The 15,133-nt window shown below is 45.0% G+C and overlaps 2 protein-coding genes across 9 annotated transcripts in view; both read left to right on the top strand.

Moving 5' to 3' along the window:
- The first annotated feature begins 522 nt into the window (after window positions 1-522).
- SRSF6 (serine and arginine rich splicing factor 6) lies at window positions 523-6,404 on the top strand. Of its 3 annotated transcripts, XM_004272858.3 has the most exons (6): window positions 527-789; window positions 1,016-1,164; window positions 2,458-2,582; window positions 2,733-2,941; window positions 3,171-3,254; window positions 3,360-6,404. In XM_004272858.3, the coding sequence occupies exons 1-6, from the start codon at window positions 683-685 to the stop codon at window positions 3,721-3,723; spliced, it is 1,038 nt and encodes a 345-aa protein (XP_004272906.1). In that variant the 5' UTR covers window positions 527-682; the 3' UTR covers window positions 3,724-6,404. The 3 variants fall into 3 exon arrangements, 2 of the variants coding, with proteins under 2 accessions (XP_033289643.1, XP_004272906.1); XR_007471962.1 differs by lacking the exons at window positions 3,171-3,254; window positions 3,360-6,404 and adding an exon at window positions 1,847-2,114 and having other exon boundaries at window positions 523-789; window positions 2,733-2,819; XM_033433752.2 differs by lacking the exons at window positions 2,733-2,941; window positions 3,171-3,254; window positions 3,360-6,404 and having other exon boundaries at window positions 523-789; window positions 1,847-2,576.
- A 7,941-nt stretch (window positions 6,405-14,345) lies between these two features.
- Window positions 14,346-15,133, top strand: part of L3MBTL1 (L3MBTL histone methyl-lysine binding protein 1) — a 52,741-nt gene continuing 51,953 nt past the window's right edge. For 4 of the 6 annotated variants that reach the window (XM_033433755.2, XM_033433756.2, XM_033433754.2 and 1 more), the window contains exon 1: window positions 14,760-14,975. The gene's annotated coding sequence lies outside the window, so the exon portion shown is untranslated. Of the gene's footprint in view, window positions 14,549-14,758; window positions 14,976-15,133 lie in introns of those variants that run through there. The other 2 variants (XM_049698703.1, XM_049698702.1) reach the window with 2 other exon arrangements.

Here is a 15,133-nt window from a genome sequence, read left to right as displayed (position 1 = left end):
ACCAAGAGGGACAGAAGCCAGCAGGGCTGTGCGCGCCCGGCCGGGTCCCCACGACCTCGGAGCGCAAACCTCGTACGCTGTGGAAAAGGGTACCTAATCGACTGTGTCCGAAAGCACCTTCCCCACCAGCAGAGCGTGAGCCGAACGACCCGCGGAGAAAATTCGAGCCTCGTTTCCCGGGACCAATCAGAGACCGCGGCGGCCTATTATGACAACCTCGGGAACCAATGAAAAAAGGGATTCTCCTAGCGCCAGTCCTGGAGAGATCACACAGAGGAACGGTTCGTTTTTTTAAGTACAAATTAGAAAACAGGTCCGCGGCTGGAGACGGAATACAACGTTTACAAGGATGTGTGGAGAAAATTCGGTGAGCTGGTAGAACCTCACTTCCCTGAAACTTGGCGGACAAGAACTCGCAAGTCACCCTCGCGCCCAGCGCCCCGGCTTAAAGCGCGGGAGGGTAGGTGCAGCGCGCTGACGCCACACGCCGGGCCCCACCCACAGCCGCCCGCCCTTATAGCGTAGCCCAGGCGCGCGCGCACCATTGTGTGGCTGGACTCGGCCGCCGCTGCGGAGGGAGGTGTGTGTCCGGGCTCTCGCCGTCCCCGCACCCGCACCGCGGCTTCTGCCTTGCGGTCCGCCGTTCGACAGCCAGCCCTCGGGCCCCTCGCCCGCCACGGACATGCCGCGCGTCTACATAGGACGCCTGAGCTACAACGTCCGGGAGAAGGACATCCAGCGCTTTTTCAGTGGCTATGGCCGCCTTCTCGAAATAGACCTTAAAAATGGGTGAGTCTGGCCTGGGTGCCCACGTCCGCCCGCAGCGCCCCGGGCCTGCGGCGGCAGGGCAACATCGGAAAGAGGAGACGGCCAAGGCCGCGGCGCCGCGTGGCAGGGCCGCCAAGATGGCGGCGGCGCGGGGCTGCGGGAGCGCGCGGGGGGAGCGGGGGCGCGTGCGTGCGCGCCCCCGGCCTAACGACTCCCGCCGGTCTCCCGCCCTCGCACCGCCCCTCAGGTACGGCTTCGTGGAGTTCGAGGACTCCCGAGACGCCGACGACGCCGTTTACGAGCTGAACGGCAAAGAGCTCTGCGGCGAGCGCGTGATCGTGGAGCACGCCCGGGGTCCGCGCCGCGATCGTGACGGCTACAGCTACGGAAGCCGCAGTGAGTCCCACCCTCGCGCGCTCCGCGTCCTTGGGACCCCGGGGGGCGGGCGCAGGCTTAGGGGGGCCGGGGTGGGGCCTCCCAGCCGGGCAGGCGCGGTGGCCGGGGTCGTTTGACTCGGGTGTCCCCGGGGCCCGCTGCCTTCACGCCTGCCCGGTGAAGACACGGGACGCCGGAGCGCGGGGATTGGGTGGTGGGTTTTGCCTAGCCAGGGTTTGGGTGTTTGGGGGCGGGGTTGCTAAGCTGGGAGGGGGTGACGTGCTGGGCCCCTGTCAGCACTGTCGTGGGCTCTGCCTACGGAGGAAGTGAGGGATGGCTGTATTTGTTGCATGCCCCTTACTTACCTGTCAGTGCATTACCTGGGAATGTGGATGATTTAGCCTAGAAGTTTGGGGACAGGCTGGGGTGGAGGTGGGGTCGGGGCGGGAAAGGGGGTGGGGTTTTAAGAGTAGATTTTAGTGTTATTCAAATTGGCGGGGGCCAAAGGAAATATTCTTTAGAAGTAATGTGGTAGTCTACCACAAAGTAGATTTAAATGAGCTTTATGCTGTATTTGAACTAGTTGGGGCATGTTATTGGGAGGAGGTGGGGGGATTTTTGGTTATGTTAAATGTTTGATGTTGAAATTGTTGCATGTTGAATTCAAACTTTTTAACAAGTCCTTGATGTTTCAATTTGAAAGTGACCAATGGGGCTGAGGCTGTGTCCACTGAGGCTAAGATGACTGCCTTTCCTGATTGGCCTTGGCTTTTCCATACATTGTGTGACCCTTGCCCTATGACCCTTTGGCTGACCTTACCGGAAGCCATGACGACAGCAGCCTTTTGCCATTAGACGCAGGGTGATGGTGAGGATTCCAAGGGTTAGACAAAACTGGTTAATCTGAACTAGGTGACTGTTACCTTGCGTGTTTTGTGGCCAAACCACCACCAAAAACCTCACACTGTGATGTAAGTACTTAGTGTAACTAGTAAACATTTTTGTAAAATGTAGAAATGCATGTAATCAGTTAAGTTTTATATTTTACAATGTTCTGTAAAATAAAACTTAGCGAGGTAAATTGAATAAAGGAGCAGTCACTTTCTAACAGAATGTAGGAGAGTTTAGTTGGATTTAGTCTATTTGACTTGCCCTTAATTTAATTTATGGCAAATCACAACTGTATCAAAGGTTTAGCAATATAGTAGCAAAGTCCTACTCCAGTAAATAAAAGTTGATATGTTTGTACTAACTTTCAAAAACTTGTATCCCTATCACTACAAAGCGTCTAATTGTTCTCTTCATGTGATAAAGGTGGTGGAGGTGGATACAGCAGTCGGAGAACCTCTGGCAGAGACAAATATGGACCACCTGTACGCACAGAATTCAGGCTTATTGTAGAAAATCTTTCTAGTCGTTGCAGTTGGCAAGATTTAAAGGTGAGTGCTATAATGTGAGGTAAAAAAGATATGACTAATGGTTAAAAGGTAGGATTTTGTATTGCTCTTTCATTTCTGAGGATTGGATTTAACGCATAGTTGTTTTCTCTTTAGATTTTTGGGTCTGACCAGTCTTGTTGCTCTTTTTAGGATTTCATGAGACAAGCAGGTGAAGTAACCTATGCGGATGCTCACAAAGAACGCACAAATGAAGGCGTCATTGAGTTTCGCTCCTACTCTGACATGAAGCGTGCTTTGGATAAGCTGGATGGTACGGAAATCAATGGGAGAAATATTAGACTAATTGAAGATAAACCACGAACAAGCCACAGGCGGTCTTATTCTGGAAGCAGATCAAGGTAACTTATTGAAGGATATGGAGAAGGGAGGAAACAGTATTTGCCACAAATAAAGAAAAATTCAGTCAGCAGTATTTCAATTGCTGCTTAATTGAAATTAGGTCAGTTCTTAGTTTCTTTTGTTGCATCATTGGAGCAATTGTTGGTTAGTCTATTTTTCATAAATTGTACAAACATTCACATCAAGATGTCTTGAGATAAAGATTTATTGTTACGTTTCTTGTTACAGGTCACGGTCTAGAAGAAGGTCACGAAGTAGGAGTCGTAGGAGCAGCCGCAGTAGATCTCGAAGTGTCTCAAAAAGTCGCTCCCGGTAAATGTGTCCTTGAGTGTTTTTCTGAATTACATACTTTATGTTTATAGAGTGCTTATGTGTTTGGCAAGGTACTGAAAAAAAAATCTGGCTTTTATTGTCTAGATCCAGGTCTCGGAGCAAAGGTCGATCACGTTCTCGTTCAAAAGGCAGGAAATCTAGATCAAAAAGCAAATCTAAACCTAAGTCTGATCGAGGCTCCCGTTCGCGCTCTCGGAGCAGATCGAAGGATGAATATGAGAAATCTCGAAGCAGGTCTCGTTCTCGATCTCGTTCCCCCAAAGAAAATGGGAAAGGTGATATAAAGTCAAAATCCAGATCAAGGAGCCAGTCTCGTTCCAATTCACCCCTACCTGCTCCACCCTCAAAGGCCCGTTCTGTGTCCCCTCCACCAAAAAGAGCTTCAAGATCCCATTCTAGATCTCATTCAAAGTCAAGGTCACGATCCAGATCGAGTTCCAGAGATTAACCCAGAACTCTACATTCTTTGCACACTATTACGGAACACTTTCCTACTTGCTTAGGCAGTTACTCTTCCACGTTTGTACTTGGCCTCTTCTGCAAGAAGAGTCTCCCGAAAACAGGGGCATACAAAAATTGGATTTGTAGCCAAATTTGATGAAAAAGATGCGATTCTAAAGAAATGGCATGAAATCAAAGATCTTCTCCCTTTGTAGAATTAAGATAACTTTGATTTTATAGCTTTTGAGCTAAAATAACTTTTGTAAAGATTAAGCTCATTTAGATTTTTTTTTTAAGTATTTCAGCAGCATCTGCTGCAGGGGTTTCTGTCATTGTTATATTTGTTTGCTTAATTTTAAATTAACCGTTTCAAGCTTTGAACACTTAAGGCTTTAGAGGGAGAACCCAATTTCCAATTATGTTGGCTTTTTATAAAGCTTGAGTTATGTAAGATTTCAATAAAAGTTTGCTACCAAGATGATTGCCTTATTGAATAGGTCACTCTTAAATTCCTTCAAATACTGATTATCTGCTATCTGTGGAAGTAATGTAAATTCTACTTAAGTGTAAAACAAGGCAAGTCTCAGACCAGCAATAAATTATTCAATTTGGATAACATTATTTTGTCCTGTTATTCAAATTTGCCAAAGTCATATTGGCCCCCTAAACAGGTTAAGTTAAAAATAAAAGATTTTATAGTCGATCTGTTATACAATTTTGCCTAAATTAATAGATTTTTTAAATAATGAAACCTTTTTCAAACTTAAATTGATTGAACTCTTCAAAAAATAGTTCCTGTTACTTGGGATCTTATCTAGCCTGGTAATCCCACTTTCTGGAAGTGGTCATTGTAATTAGTGTTTTGTTAGAATAAGGTTCCGTGGTCTTTAATGTTTGTTATGTAAAAATGGAAGTAACCTTTCTTTGATCAGAAATTTGGTGTGTTATTCAAAATGGAAAAGCAAATATTTCATTTTCTACTGAAAGATCCTTAACAGGCACTTAAAACAGATCTCTTGATAAATCAGTTTACTGATTAAAGTAAAATTCCACCTAACAGTCAGTCCCCTTTAGTTAGTGGGGTTCTGTGATAATTGGTTAGATCATCCTTGTAGAACTTTATGTGGTTGGCTTGGAAAAAAGTTAAATGGGTTAACCCTAAACTTTTGTACTTCATCACGAAGGGTAATGAATACTGTGGAAACCAAATTTTATAATACTGCAAATTTGTAGGAGTTACTGGGTTACCAATTAGTCCATACATACGTTAAGCCTAGTTAGTTGAGATTGCAGTTTGAGAAATGAATTACCATATATATATATATATATATATGTATGTATGTATCTCTTTCTCCAGATTCTTTAAATAAGGTAATTTCATTAAAAGCACTCATTAATCTTAGTCTGAAATCAAGATGTAGGTTATATGGCTCAGCTTTAACATCTTCCTGGGAGCTGTCACTCTATATAAGGTGTTAAGGGCTGTGTAGTGTTAGGGTGTGGTGGGTACCACTCATTGTGCTGCAGGGGGGACTAGAAAGCATCATAATCTAGAGTTGGTTTGTAGGTTCAGATAATCCAGAAGGCAAGCCTAATCAAATTGAGACTGTGTGGAAAAGGTTGAGTCAAAGATCTAGTTGCCAAAGTGACACTGTAACTGCTAGTGTTTGCTCATGTAAAAAGACTTGTTCTAATAATTACTGGGCTTCCTGTTATGAAATCTTAGAGCCTAATCTTAGGAACATAGTGCCCCAGAAGGTTGATGCTTCTTCCAAGACCTTATTTTCTTTAATGCTTTTGATATATTTTTTTTAGATGTTCATAAGAAATATGGTTTGTTTGGGGTTTTTTTTCAATATAAGCTTCAGATTTTGAGAGAAGAAACTGGTATCTGTAATTATAGTTCATTGTTTTGCCTGTTTGAAAGAACAAAAGTTAGGACTCTTACATGAGGAAGCAAGCCTCCACTGCCTTTCAAATTACATTTAAGGACAAGTTACTTTTAAGAATTGGCTTTGACCAAAATTCTCTTGTTTTCAGCGAAAGAACAAAAGCTTTTAAAACCACAGCCTGTTAAAATGAAAGAGGGGAGTACTACAATGTGAAATTAGGCTTTCTAAAAGTGTGCAGCATCCTTCAACTGGGCTTTCTTGTGTCGATATTCCATCGCATGGTAGTCAGGTTTGTTTGCATTGTTAGCTCCCCCACCCCCACCCCGTGGGTGATTGTGTAGGTAAATGTCTGCATCCATAAGAATTCAGCAGCAAAGGCCAACTTATTAAAATTCTGGTTCCTGTCCCACACCTGTGGACCTACATCATTGGACGTGCTAAACCACTGTATGTATAACGCTGGCCCACTTGACCAGTGAAATGTTTAGTTCCTTGCTAACTTTGAAGTAGAATCTGAGTCTCTACAACTTGCCACATGTTCATCTGTGGCTAGATGGAGTATTAACCTGGTGGAAGGCAAACTAGAAGTGAATGATAACTGGATCCCCCTTTCTTTTATGTGGTAGCGTGTGGACATGCCATAGTGCCTTTATGGCCAGTTCCAGTCCTTCCTGCTCCTGTGACTTAATGTTCCACTCCTGTGTTGTTACCATCTTTTCTCTTGGTATCTTCTTTCTCCCACTTTGTTAACCTGCTTTGTGCTTTATTACTTCAATAAAATGTTCACTGAGGGAAAGGCTTGTTTGAGTTTATTGTGTATTCCCACTTAGCGCCAAATATTTGGCACATGGTTTTTTGAATTTGAGTTGCCGTTGGCAAGTTTCATTCCTGATTTGAGTATGCGAAAAGGTCTTGTTTTCAGCTCCTCAGAAACATGAGGTTAGGATCAACATAGTAGATGGTTTAACTGGCTTCAGTGTCATCCGCAAAGTGGTAGGGATAACCCCTCATGGGTGGTGAAGATGAAAGGTTAATATGTGAGAAGTACTTAGAATAGTACCATAATAAGTAACTACGCTGTTACAAAGGACTAAACATGCTAAGTCTCTGCTATTGCCCTGCTTCAGTTTTCACACAGAATTTACCCACTGTTACCTTGTAGCAGTTTGAACATTTTCTGTGACAATTGCTCAGATAAACTAGGGAGCTCAGTCATCTTTTCCCACCTAATTTCACTTTTATTTCCGTTGCTTTCAGAAAGCATTGTTTTCTACCTTCATCCAGGTTTTGTGGTTGTACACAAATCTTGTGGAATGTTTTAAGTTCCTGATTTAATTTTTAATTACAAAAGTAGTATGTCCTTGGAATATAAAGTATCGCTCTTTTAGAGTCCACTTACTAAGGTAGCTGCTTCTAACACAGTGTATTTGCCCAGACTTCTCCAGTCGTAATTCCTATGTGCTTCAGTAAGCTATTCATACCATGAGTGTGTTCTGCGACTTGCTTTTTTTTTTTTTGGCCAAGCTGTGCGGCTTGTGGGATCTCAGTTTCCCAACCAGGGATCGAACCCGCAGCCTCGGCAGTGAAAGCGAGGTGTCCTAACCACTGGACTGCCAGGGAAGTCCCAAAATATTGAGCTTTTTGAGGCAGCAACCACATCTTGAACAAGATACATCTTTGTGTCCCTAACACCATGTATGCTTCCATTCACTAAAAGGATGTGTATTTGCATTTGTGTAATTGGTCTTCTAGATCCTAAATAGCTTGTTTAGATTTGCTTGGCTGGCTTATAACAACTTCACAGATGGGCCCCCAGCATAGTACTTAATAAAGTGATAAAGTGAATAGAAAGGAATCATGGTTCAAAACTCAGAAGGTAAATACAAAAAGTTAATAAACAGTAAATTCCATCCTTGACCCCTTGGAGGAAGCCAGGATTACTAGTTTCTTATGCATCTTTCTGGAGATGCAAGCCTGGTAAAATTAATGTTTCCCAGGTAGTTTGATCATAGCTCATCTGAATTTTACGAAGTCAAGTGATATTTAAGTATTATACCTTCTACTAAGAAACTCTCACGTGTAATTTATATTATTTATTGTTAACATCCAGAAACTTGCACCCATTTTTGAGATCATTACTGAGAAAGGTATGTTATTTGTATGGGAAGTTGTTAACAGGCAGGATTTAAATCCTGGTTCAGTTCTTAACAGCCCTAAAGTATCAACATCTATTGCAGATACTCATTTCCTCTTAGTGAAAAGCATTGAAGAGGCATGAATGAGCAGTCGTCTTTTATAGTTATTTTGATAAAATTTCAAAATTAGGAAAAACTTGAAATATAGTACAAAAAATTACATACCCTTTGCCATTCACCAATAATATTTTGTTTCATTTACGCTGTTTTTTCCTAAACCCTCTGGAAGGTAAGTTACATCTTTCTGTTTTATCCCTAAAATTTTGTGTATTTCCAGGGACATTCTCATATAACTATAGTGTCTGCCTATCAAAACCAGGAAAATAGCTTTGATATAATCTTATCTCATCCACAGTATTTATATTTTGTCAGTTGTCTAATAACATCCTTTATGCTTTTTTTTCAATTGGCCCAGGATCATTTGCTGCATTTAGTTGTCATGATTTTATTTAGTCTCTTTTAAACTGGAACAGGTCCTTGGCCTTTCTTGACCTTGCCATTTTTGAAGAGTAAAGGGTGGTTATTTTGTAGAAGTTTTCTCAATTTTGGTTTGTCTGATGTCTCCTCATGATTGCATTTTTGGCAGAAATATCACAAGAATGAGACTGTCCTCAGTGCATCATACCTAGTGGCGCATTGTGATAATAACCTGAATCAATTATGAAGTCGCTTTTTCCCTTTATAGTCAATTTGTGGGAGATAACCAGAGCCTATTCAATACCCAGTTCTTATCAAACGGTCACCCACTATTAACATTTGTTAATTTTTTAAGTTTTGTTCATTGGCATTCTGTCGGGGTGCTTTCTGTGGGGGGTAGACTGTTTTAAAGGTCAGATCTAAAGAAGGGGTGTTTGGGTTTTAGGAGGGGAAGGAATCCTTTTGGAGACTGACAAAGTTACTGAACGGAGAGCTTTGATGGCATCGATTTGTACTCCGTTATTGTGGAAACCAGGACAGTGGTTCCCCCGGCCAAGGGCCGAAAGGGAGCTGGAGGTAACTTACGTAGATGAGAGGAATATGCAATAGAAAACTGTCCTCAGCTATGAAACAGTGTCTTCCCACATTGTAGGCAGTGGGTGCGATCATCAGAGCAGCTGGCACAGCCACTTGTGAAATAGTAGCTGCCTGTGTTGTAAACCATTCCAGGGGACTCCCTGGCGGTACAGTGGTTAAGGACTTCGCGCTTTCACTGCCAAGGGCTCGGGTTCGATCCCCGGTCGGGGAACTAAGATCCCGCACACCGAGCGGTGCAGCCAAAGATAAAATAAAAATTTCCATGATTAGAATAGTCAAACCTTAATGTTCTAGCCAGGTGAGAAAAAGGTAAAGCAGAGTTGCTGAATATGGTGCCCAAGTATTAGAAATGTCAGTACCCCTTTCCAGTCATTCATGAACAGCCTTGCGTGTACTATTTAAATATATTGCTGCTACTTTTATACAAAAGTTCAACACTGGCTAGAGAATAGTGTGATGGACCTCCTGTACACTCATCCAGCTTTAACTATCTATATGCCTATCCACTTTCTCTATAGATACTTTTGAAGGAAATCCTAGACATTTCAGCTGAAGATGGGTCAATGTATACCTCTAAAAAGACATCTTAAGTCCCATTTATCTATAGGGTCCTCCAGTTGTTTTTCCTTGCACTGTATTTGGAGTTTTTTTGTTTTTCGTTTTTGCAATGTATTTCTTGAAGGTCACTGTTGAGTAGTTTCTTGGTCTTGATTTCACTGATTGCATTCTCGTGGCATCCTTTAGCGTGTTCTGTCCCCTGCATTCCCTGTGAATTAATAAACCTAGAGCAGTGGTTCTGGAAGTGTGGTTCCTGAATCAGTAACATTGGCATCACCTGGGAACTTGTTAGAAATGCACTTTCTCAAGCCCCACCCCAGACTCACTGAATCAAACTGTAGGTGGAGCCCAGCCATAGGTGTTTTAACAAGCCTTCCAGGTGAATCTGGGGCACGCTCAAATTTGAGACCCATTATTCTGGAGGCTTTTTATAAGATTCTGATTCATCTCTTGTTGTTCATATTGGCAGCCACTGATCTTTGTCAGGATCTTTGTCAAGATCCATTAATCCATGAACCCTTGATTTTAAAACTTTTTTTCAACCCACTGCAGTTCTTTTTGATGTTGCTTTATTCTATCTTTGATCAGTGGGAGTCAATTTAAGTTGCTTCCTGAGTTCTTTTGAAACAACCCTAATAATCTTAGCAGTTTTTTTGCTTTCTGGTATAAGATTTCCAGGCTCATCTATCTAGTCCCAAACCTGCAATCAGGCATTTCTCCCAGGAGCCCTAGTTGCTGCTTTATTCTCAGGAGCCTGAGTCAGACCCACTTGCTGACCTTGGAGAGCTTCCCAGAGAGGCAGGAGGCAAGTGAGACTCCCCCCGGGGCCATACAGAAATGGGTGGCAGCCATTTTGGGGAGCTCATTCTACCATGAGGTCACTGATGCTGGCAAGCGCCATTTTGGAGTCCTCCCTGTGACCTATTAGTGCCAGGTGCTAACCCACCAACCAGCAGGCCAGCATCAGTCCCAGAACACCCCAGCCCCACAGCCAGCTGTGGCCCAGGGTTCAGCCTCACCTACCACTGCACCCACAGTAATCAGTTCTGCCACAACAGAAGGGCCACAGAGCCCACATGGGGGCACCCCTAGAGCATATAGCCCTGGTGACCAGAGGGGAGTGTGCTGCTGGGCCCCATAGGACATCTAATAAGGCCACTTTTCCAAGAAAGGGAAATGTAACTGATCTACCTAATACAAAGAAATAAAAATAGAGATTTAGGCAAAGTAAGGAGACACAGGAATATGTTCCAAAGGAACAAGACAAAACTCCAAAAGAAGAGCTAAGCAAAGTGGAGATAAGTGATCTACCCAATAAAGAATTCAAGGTAATGATCCTAGAGAGGCTCAACCAACTCAGCAGAAGAATGGATGAACACTGGGAGGAGTTTAACAAAGAGTTAGAAAATACAAAGAAAAACCAAACAGCTGAGGAATGCAAGAATAAAAATACACTAGAAAGAATCAGCAGTAGATCAGATGATATGGAGGAACAGATCAGTGAATTGAAAGACAGAGTAGTGGAAATCACCCAAGCTGAACAGAAAAAAAGAATTTTTAAAAGTGATGATAGTTCAAGAGACCTCTGGGTCAACATCAGATGTACTAAGTCTGAGAAGAAGAGAAAGGGGCAGAGAATGTGTTTGAAGAAATAATAGTTGAAAACTACCCTAACCTGGGAAAGGACACACATCAAGGTCTAGGAAGCAAAGATAATCCCAAACAAGATCAATCCAAGAGGTTCACACCAAAACACATTGTAATTAAAATGGCAAAGAGAGAATCTTAAAAGTAGCAAGGGAAGTAGAATGGAACACCCGTAAGGCTATCAGCTGGCTTTTCAGCAGAAACTGCAGGTCAGGAGGGAGTGGTATGATATATTTAAAGTGATGAAAAGAAAAAAACCCACAACCAAGAATACCCAGCAAGTCTATCATTTAAATTTGAAGGAGAGAGAAAGAGTTCTAGGGACAAGCAAAAGATAAAAGAGTTCAGCACCACCATTTTGGATTTCTGACCTCCAGAGCTACAAGATAATTAATTTGTATTGTTATAAGCCACTAACTTTGTGGTCATTTGTTCAGCACCAATTAAAAACTAGTAAGGACTTCCCTGGTGGTGCAGTGGTTAAGAATCTGCCTGCCAATGCACGGGACATGGGTTCGAGCCCTGGTCTGGGAAGATCCCACGTGCCGCGGAGCAACTAAGCCTGTGTGCCACAACTACTGAGCCTGTGAGCCACAACTGCTGAACCAGTGTGCCGCAACTACTGAAGCCTGTGTGCTCTAGGCCCACGTGCCACAACTACTGAGTCTGTGTGCTGCAACTACTGAAGCCCACGCACCTAGATCCCGTGCTCCGCAACAAGAGAAGGCACCACAGTGAGAAGCCAGCTCACCCCAACAAAAGCATAGCCCCTGCTCACCGCAAGTAGAGAAAGCCCATATGTAGCAATGAAGACCCAACGCAACCAAAAAGTTAAAAAAAAAAATAAGCTTAATCCAGTGATTTTTTTCCCATTGTTTTTTTTTAAATGTTTTTTAAAATTTATTTTATTTTTTTGGCTGCGTTGGGTCTTCGTTGCTGCACGCGGGCTTTCTCTAGTTGCAGCGAGCAGGGACTATTCGTTGCGGTGCGCGGGCTTCTCATTGCAGTGGCTTCTCTTGTTGCAGAGCCTGGGCTCTAGGTGCACAGGCTTCAGTAGTTGTGGTGTGCAGGCTCAGTAGTTGTGGCTCGTGGGCTCTAGAGCACAGGCTCAGTAGTTGTGATGCACGGGCTTAGTTGCTCCATGGCATGTGAGATCTTCCCGGACCAGGGCTCAAACCCATGTCCCTTGCATTGGCAGGTGGATTCTTAACCACTGCGCCACCAGGGAAGCCCACCCATTGGGTTTTTCAGTAGCATCATGAGACATGAATTCTATCAGTATGTTGAGAACAAGATTCAGATATTTAGCAGGGTTGGGGTAACAGAAATAGCCGAGGCTCTGGCCCTCACTGAGACAAATTTACCTAGTGGTTGCAAATATAAGCTTCAATTCCCAAAGCCAAATACAAATTTTGTCAGTTTCTGATGCTTTGGAAAACATACACCCATACACCTATGTCCAGGGGGAAAGCAGGACCTGAAGCTAATCATATTCGGAAACTTGCACCTCCCCTGCCTTTTCCACCGTGGGACCCCCAGGTCAGGGGTATCCAGTCTTTATACAGGGGATTCAGTTTCAACTCCCAGTACCACATGGACCCAAGATCCCATCTCCCATCATTATGTGTGTGATGAAATCCAACTCCCTATCCAACCACCTCCAGGACAAGAGAGACATCAGGCCACCCCCTGGTTGCTCTGTTTCCATCTTTGTTTCTGACTCCTTCTGACTTCCCCTTCTTTCAAGTTCAGCCATGAATTTACTCTCCTTCCTTCCTGGCTTGCCTGCTTCCTTCCTCCCTTCCTTGTAATATTTAATCCAGGATTTTGGGGTGTCTGTGCTACAAAATGCTCCCTATTAGCAAAATGTGCCATACCGCTGAAAGCAGAAGTGTTTTCCCACTTACAAAAAGGGCACATCCGGATGATTTCGTAAAATACATGGACCGCCCCAATGGTGAATTTTAAATCTGTAGGAACAGAAAGGTGTGGGCTGCTCACAAACAACAGTTTTCTCTGTGCTTCTATTCATCAACATTTCAAAAAGCTTTGGGTCCACTCTTGGGTAGGGGGTTAACTTGGAGAAGACACTGGGGGCTATTAACTTGTAGAAGAGGGGGCTGTCTCTTGAGGGAAGAATTGGACTTGATCACTTTCTCCTGAGGGCAGATTGGACCAGCGGAGCAAACTCTGGCTCTATTAGAGGGAGAACCTTCCCCAAACACATCCACTTGGGAGGAGCTCTCCATCCCTGAAGGTGTGGAGGCAAGCAGGCCCACCAAAGGTATCAAGACAACCAAAATACTGTTAACAAGCAGAAAAAAATAATATATCGGCAACTCACACCCGCATTCATTGTTTATTCCTGCGTCCCACTAGCTCAGATTCCACTAGTCTAAAAGACTCATTCCTTATTGAAATTTATGTGATTGTGTAGTTCTGTCACTTTCCTTTAATCTTCTGAATACCTAAAATAAACCTTTTGGAATCTAGAACAAGCACAGTCTGGGTAGAAATGAGAGAAAAGTGAGTGGATGGTGTGTATGTTGGTGTGAATAAAGAGACTTCCATTGTTATGGCAACCAGCATCCTCAACTGCTGTAATCCTGTTCCCAATAATACGAGTTGTGATTAAAAACTGACATGGCAGCGAGGAAGGACACATGTAATGCGTTGGTGGGGCAACCAGAATAAAGTCTGCATAAATTTAAATCTGATGATCACAACAATTAGGGGAATTTGCCTACAATTAATTAGGAACTCTTTTCTCATATGCACTGGAAATCAGGAGCCTGGAGGTCTGACCTGTGGCCATGACCTTAGGCCAGATGGACCTCAATATCCTTTTCTGTAAAATAAGAGGTTAGATTAAATCACTAATGTGGGTGTGGGGCACAACTCGACTGTACCAAGTTGCCCTATTTTCATCTGCATGCAGTACATCATTAGTCAACAAACGTTTATTGAGCACTCACTCAAGTGTCCAGCCCTGTGCTAGGTGCTGCGGTTACACAAACTAGTGTGTTTCCTTCCCTCTCGGAGCTTGCAGTCTCTTAACCTCTCCAATAACACAAATCTATGTGAAGTTACAGCTGCCGTACGTTTAGAGGCATTTTGTGCTACAAGAACCAGTAACAGGGAGATTTGACTAGTTAGATCAACCAAGGAAATCGAAGCACAGACAGGCAATGATTTGCGCAAGGCAACACCACCACGGGAACCCATTATTCAAAACAAAACAAAACACACAAAAAACCCCAAAACAAAAACCCTACGCCATGAAGTAGCTTATAGTCTTTACAAATGGAGAAATGGAGGACCAGGAGGATAAGTGATATGCCCCAGGTCACAGCAGCAGCCAATGGCAATGTGGTCATCCAGACGCAGGCGCGGCTGATGCTGCCCTTTAGGCCATCAGGGCCAGGATCGGAACCCGCACCTCGCGGGGGGCTCCTTTCTTCTGGTCGCATGGCCCTTCGTGCGCCCTGAGACGGTTTTCTGCCGTTCCTCGGCTCTCCTTCCTCAGGTGAGAAGCAGGCGCCGTGGGAAGGCGTTGGATAGCGCAGCGACCCGGCCGGGGTGCGTACGGGAGTGCAGCCTGGTCTTGTCACTGACCACTCAACTCAGGGGCCCACCAGGCTCTCTCTTCCGGGGCCGTGGTCCCCGCGCCCCGCTGCGCCCTGCTAGCTGTGAGGCAGGGGGTGGGGGACAGGGAGAATCTCGACCCGCCCCGCCCGCGCAGCAATCCGACCCCGGGGCTAGGGGACATTAGGCCCACGCAGCCGGTGCCTGGCAGGAGGGCCCCCGGCCGGCGTCCCCCAAACGGGCTCCGCGCTCGGTCTGCGCTCCGCGTCCTGCGGGGAGGCGGGCCCGCCCCTCTGTGCGCGCAGGCGCGCGCCGCGCGGGGCTCGGACCGCAGCTTGGCGCTGGGTGGCCGCACGCGGGCCTTGCAGGTAGGACCCCGGGTGCGGGGCGCCGCGCCGCCCGGCCCCGCCTGGCAAAGCGAGTGCTCGCGTCTGCGGCCGCGGGGCGTTGCTCCTCCAGAGCGCCTCCGGCGGGGTGCACGGGCCCAGGAGTAGGTTCGGGGAGCCTAAGTGCAAGGGGGTCTGGG

The sequence above is a fragment of the Orcinus orca genome, chromosome 16 (assembly GCF_937001465.1).
Source record: "Orcinus orca chromosome 16, mOrcOrc1.1, whole genome shotgun sequence".
In the NCBI taxonomy this organism is placed as follows: domain Eukaryota; kingdom Metazoa; phylum Chordata; class Mammalia; order Artiodactyla; family Delphinidae; genus Orcinus; species Orcinus orca.
The sequence above is the reverse complement of the archived record's forward strand: the minus strand, read 5'-3'. Positions and strand labels throughout refer to the sequence as shown.

What these genes read in the sequence shown, in the direction of transcription:
- SRSF6 (XM_004272858.3), top strand. Translation starts at nt 683, where the DNA reads ATGCCGCGCGTCTACATAGGACGCCTGAGCTACAACGTCCGGGAGAAG. An exon ending in GAAATAGACCTTAAAAATGG is followed by an intron (nt 790 to 1,015) that starts GTGAGTCTGGCC and finishes ACCGCCCCTCAG; the next exon opens with GTACGGCTTCGTGGAGTTCG. An exon ending in GTCTCAAAAAGTCGCTCCCG is followed by an intron (nt 3,255 to 3,359) that starts GTAAATGTGTCC and finishes TTTATTGTCTAG; the next exon opens with ATCCAGGTCTCGGAGCAAAG.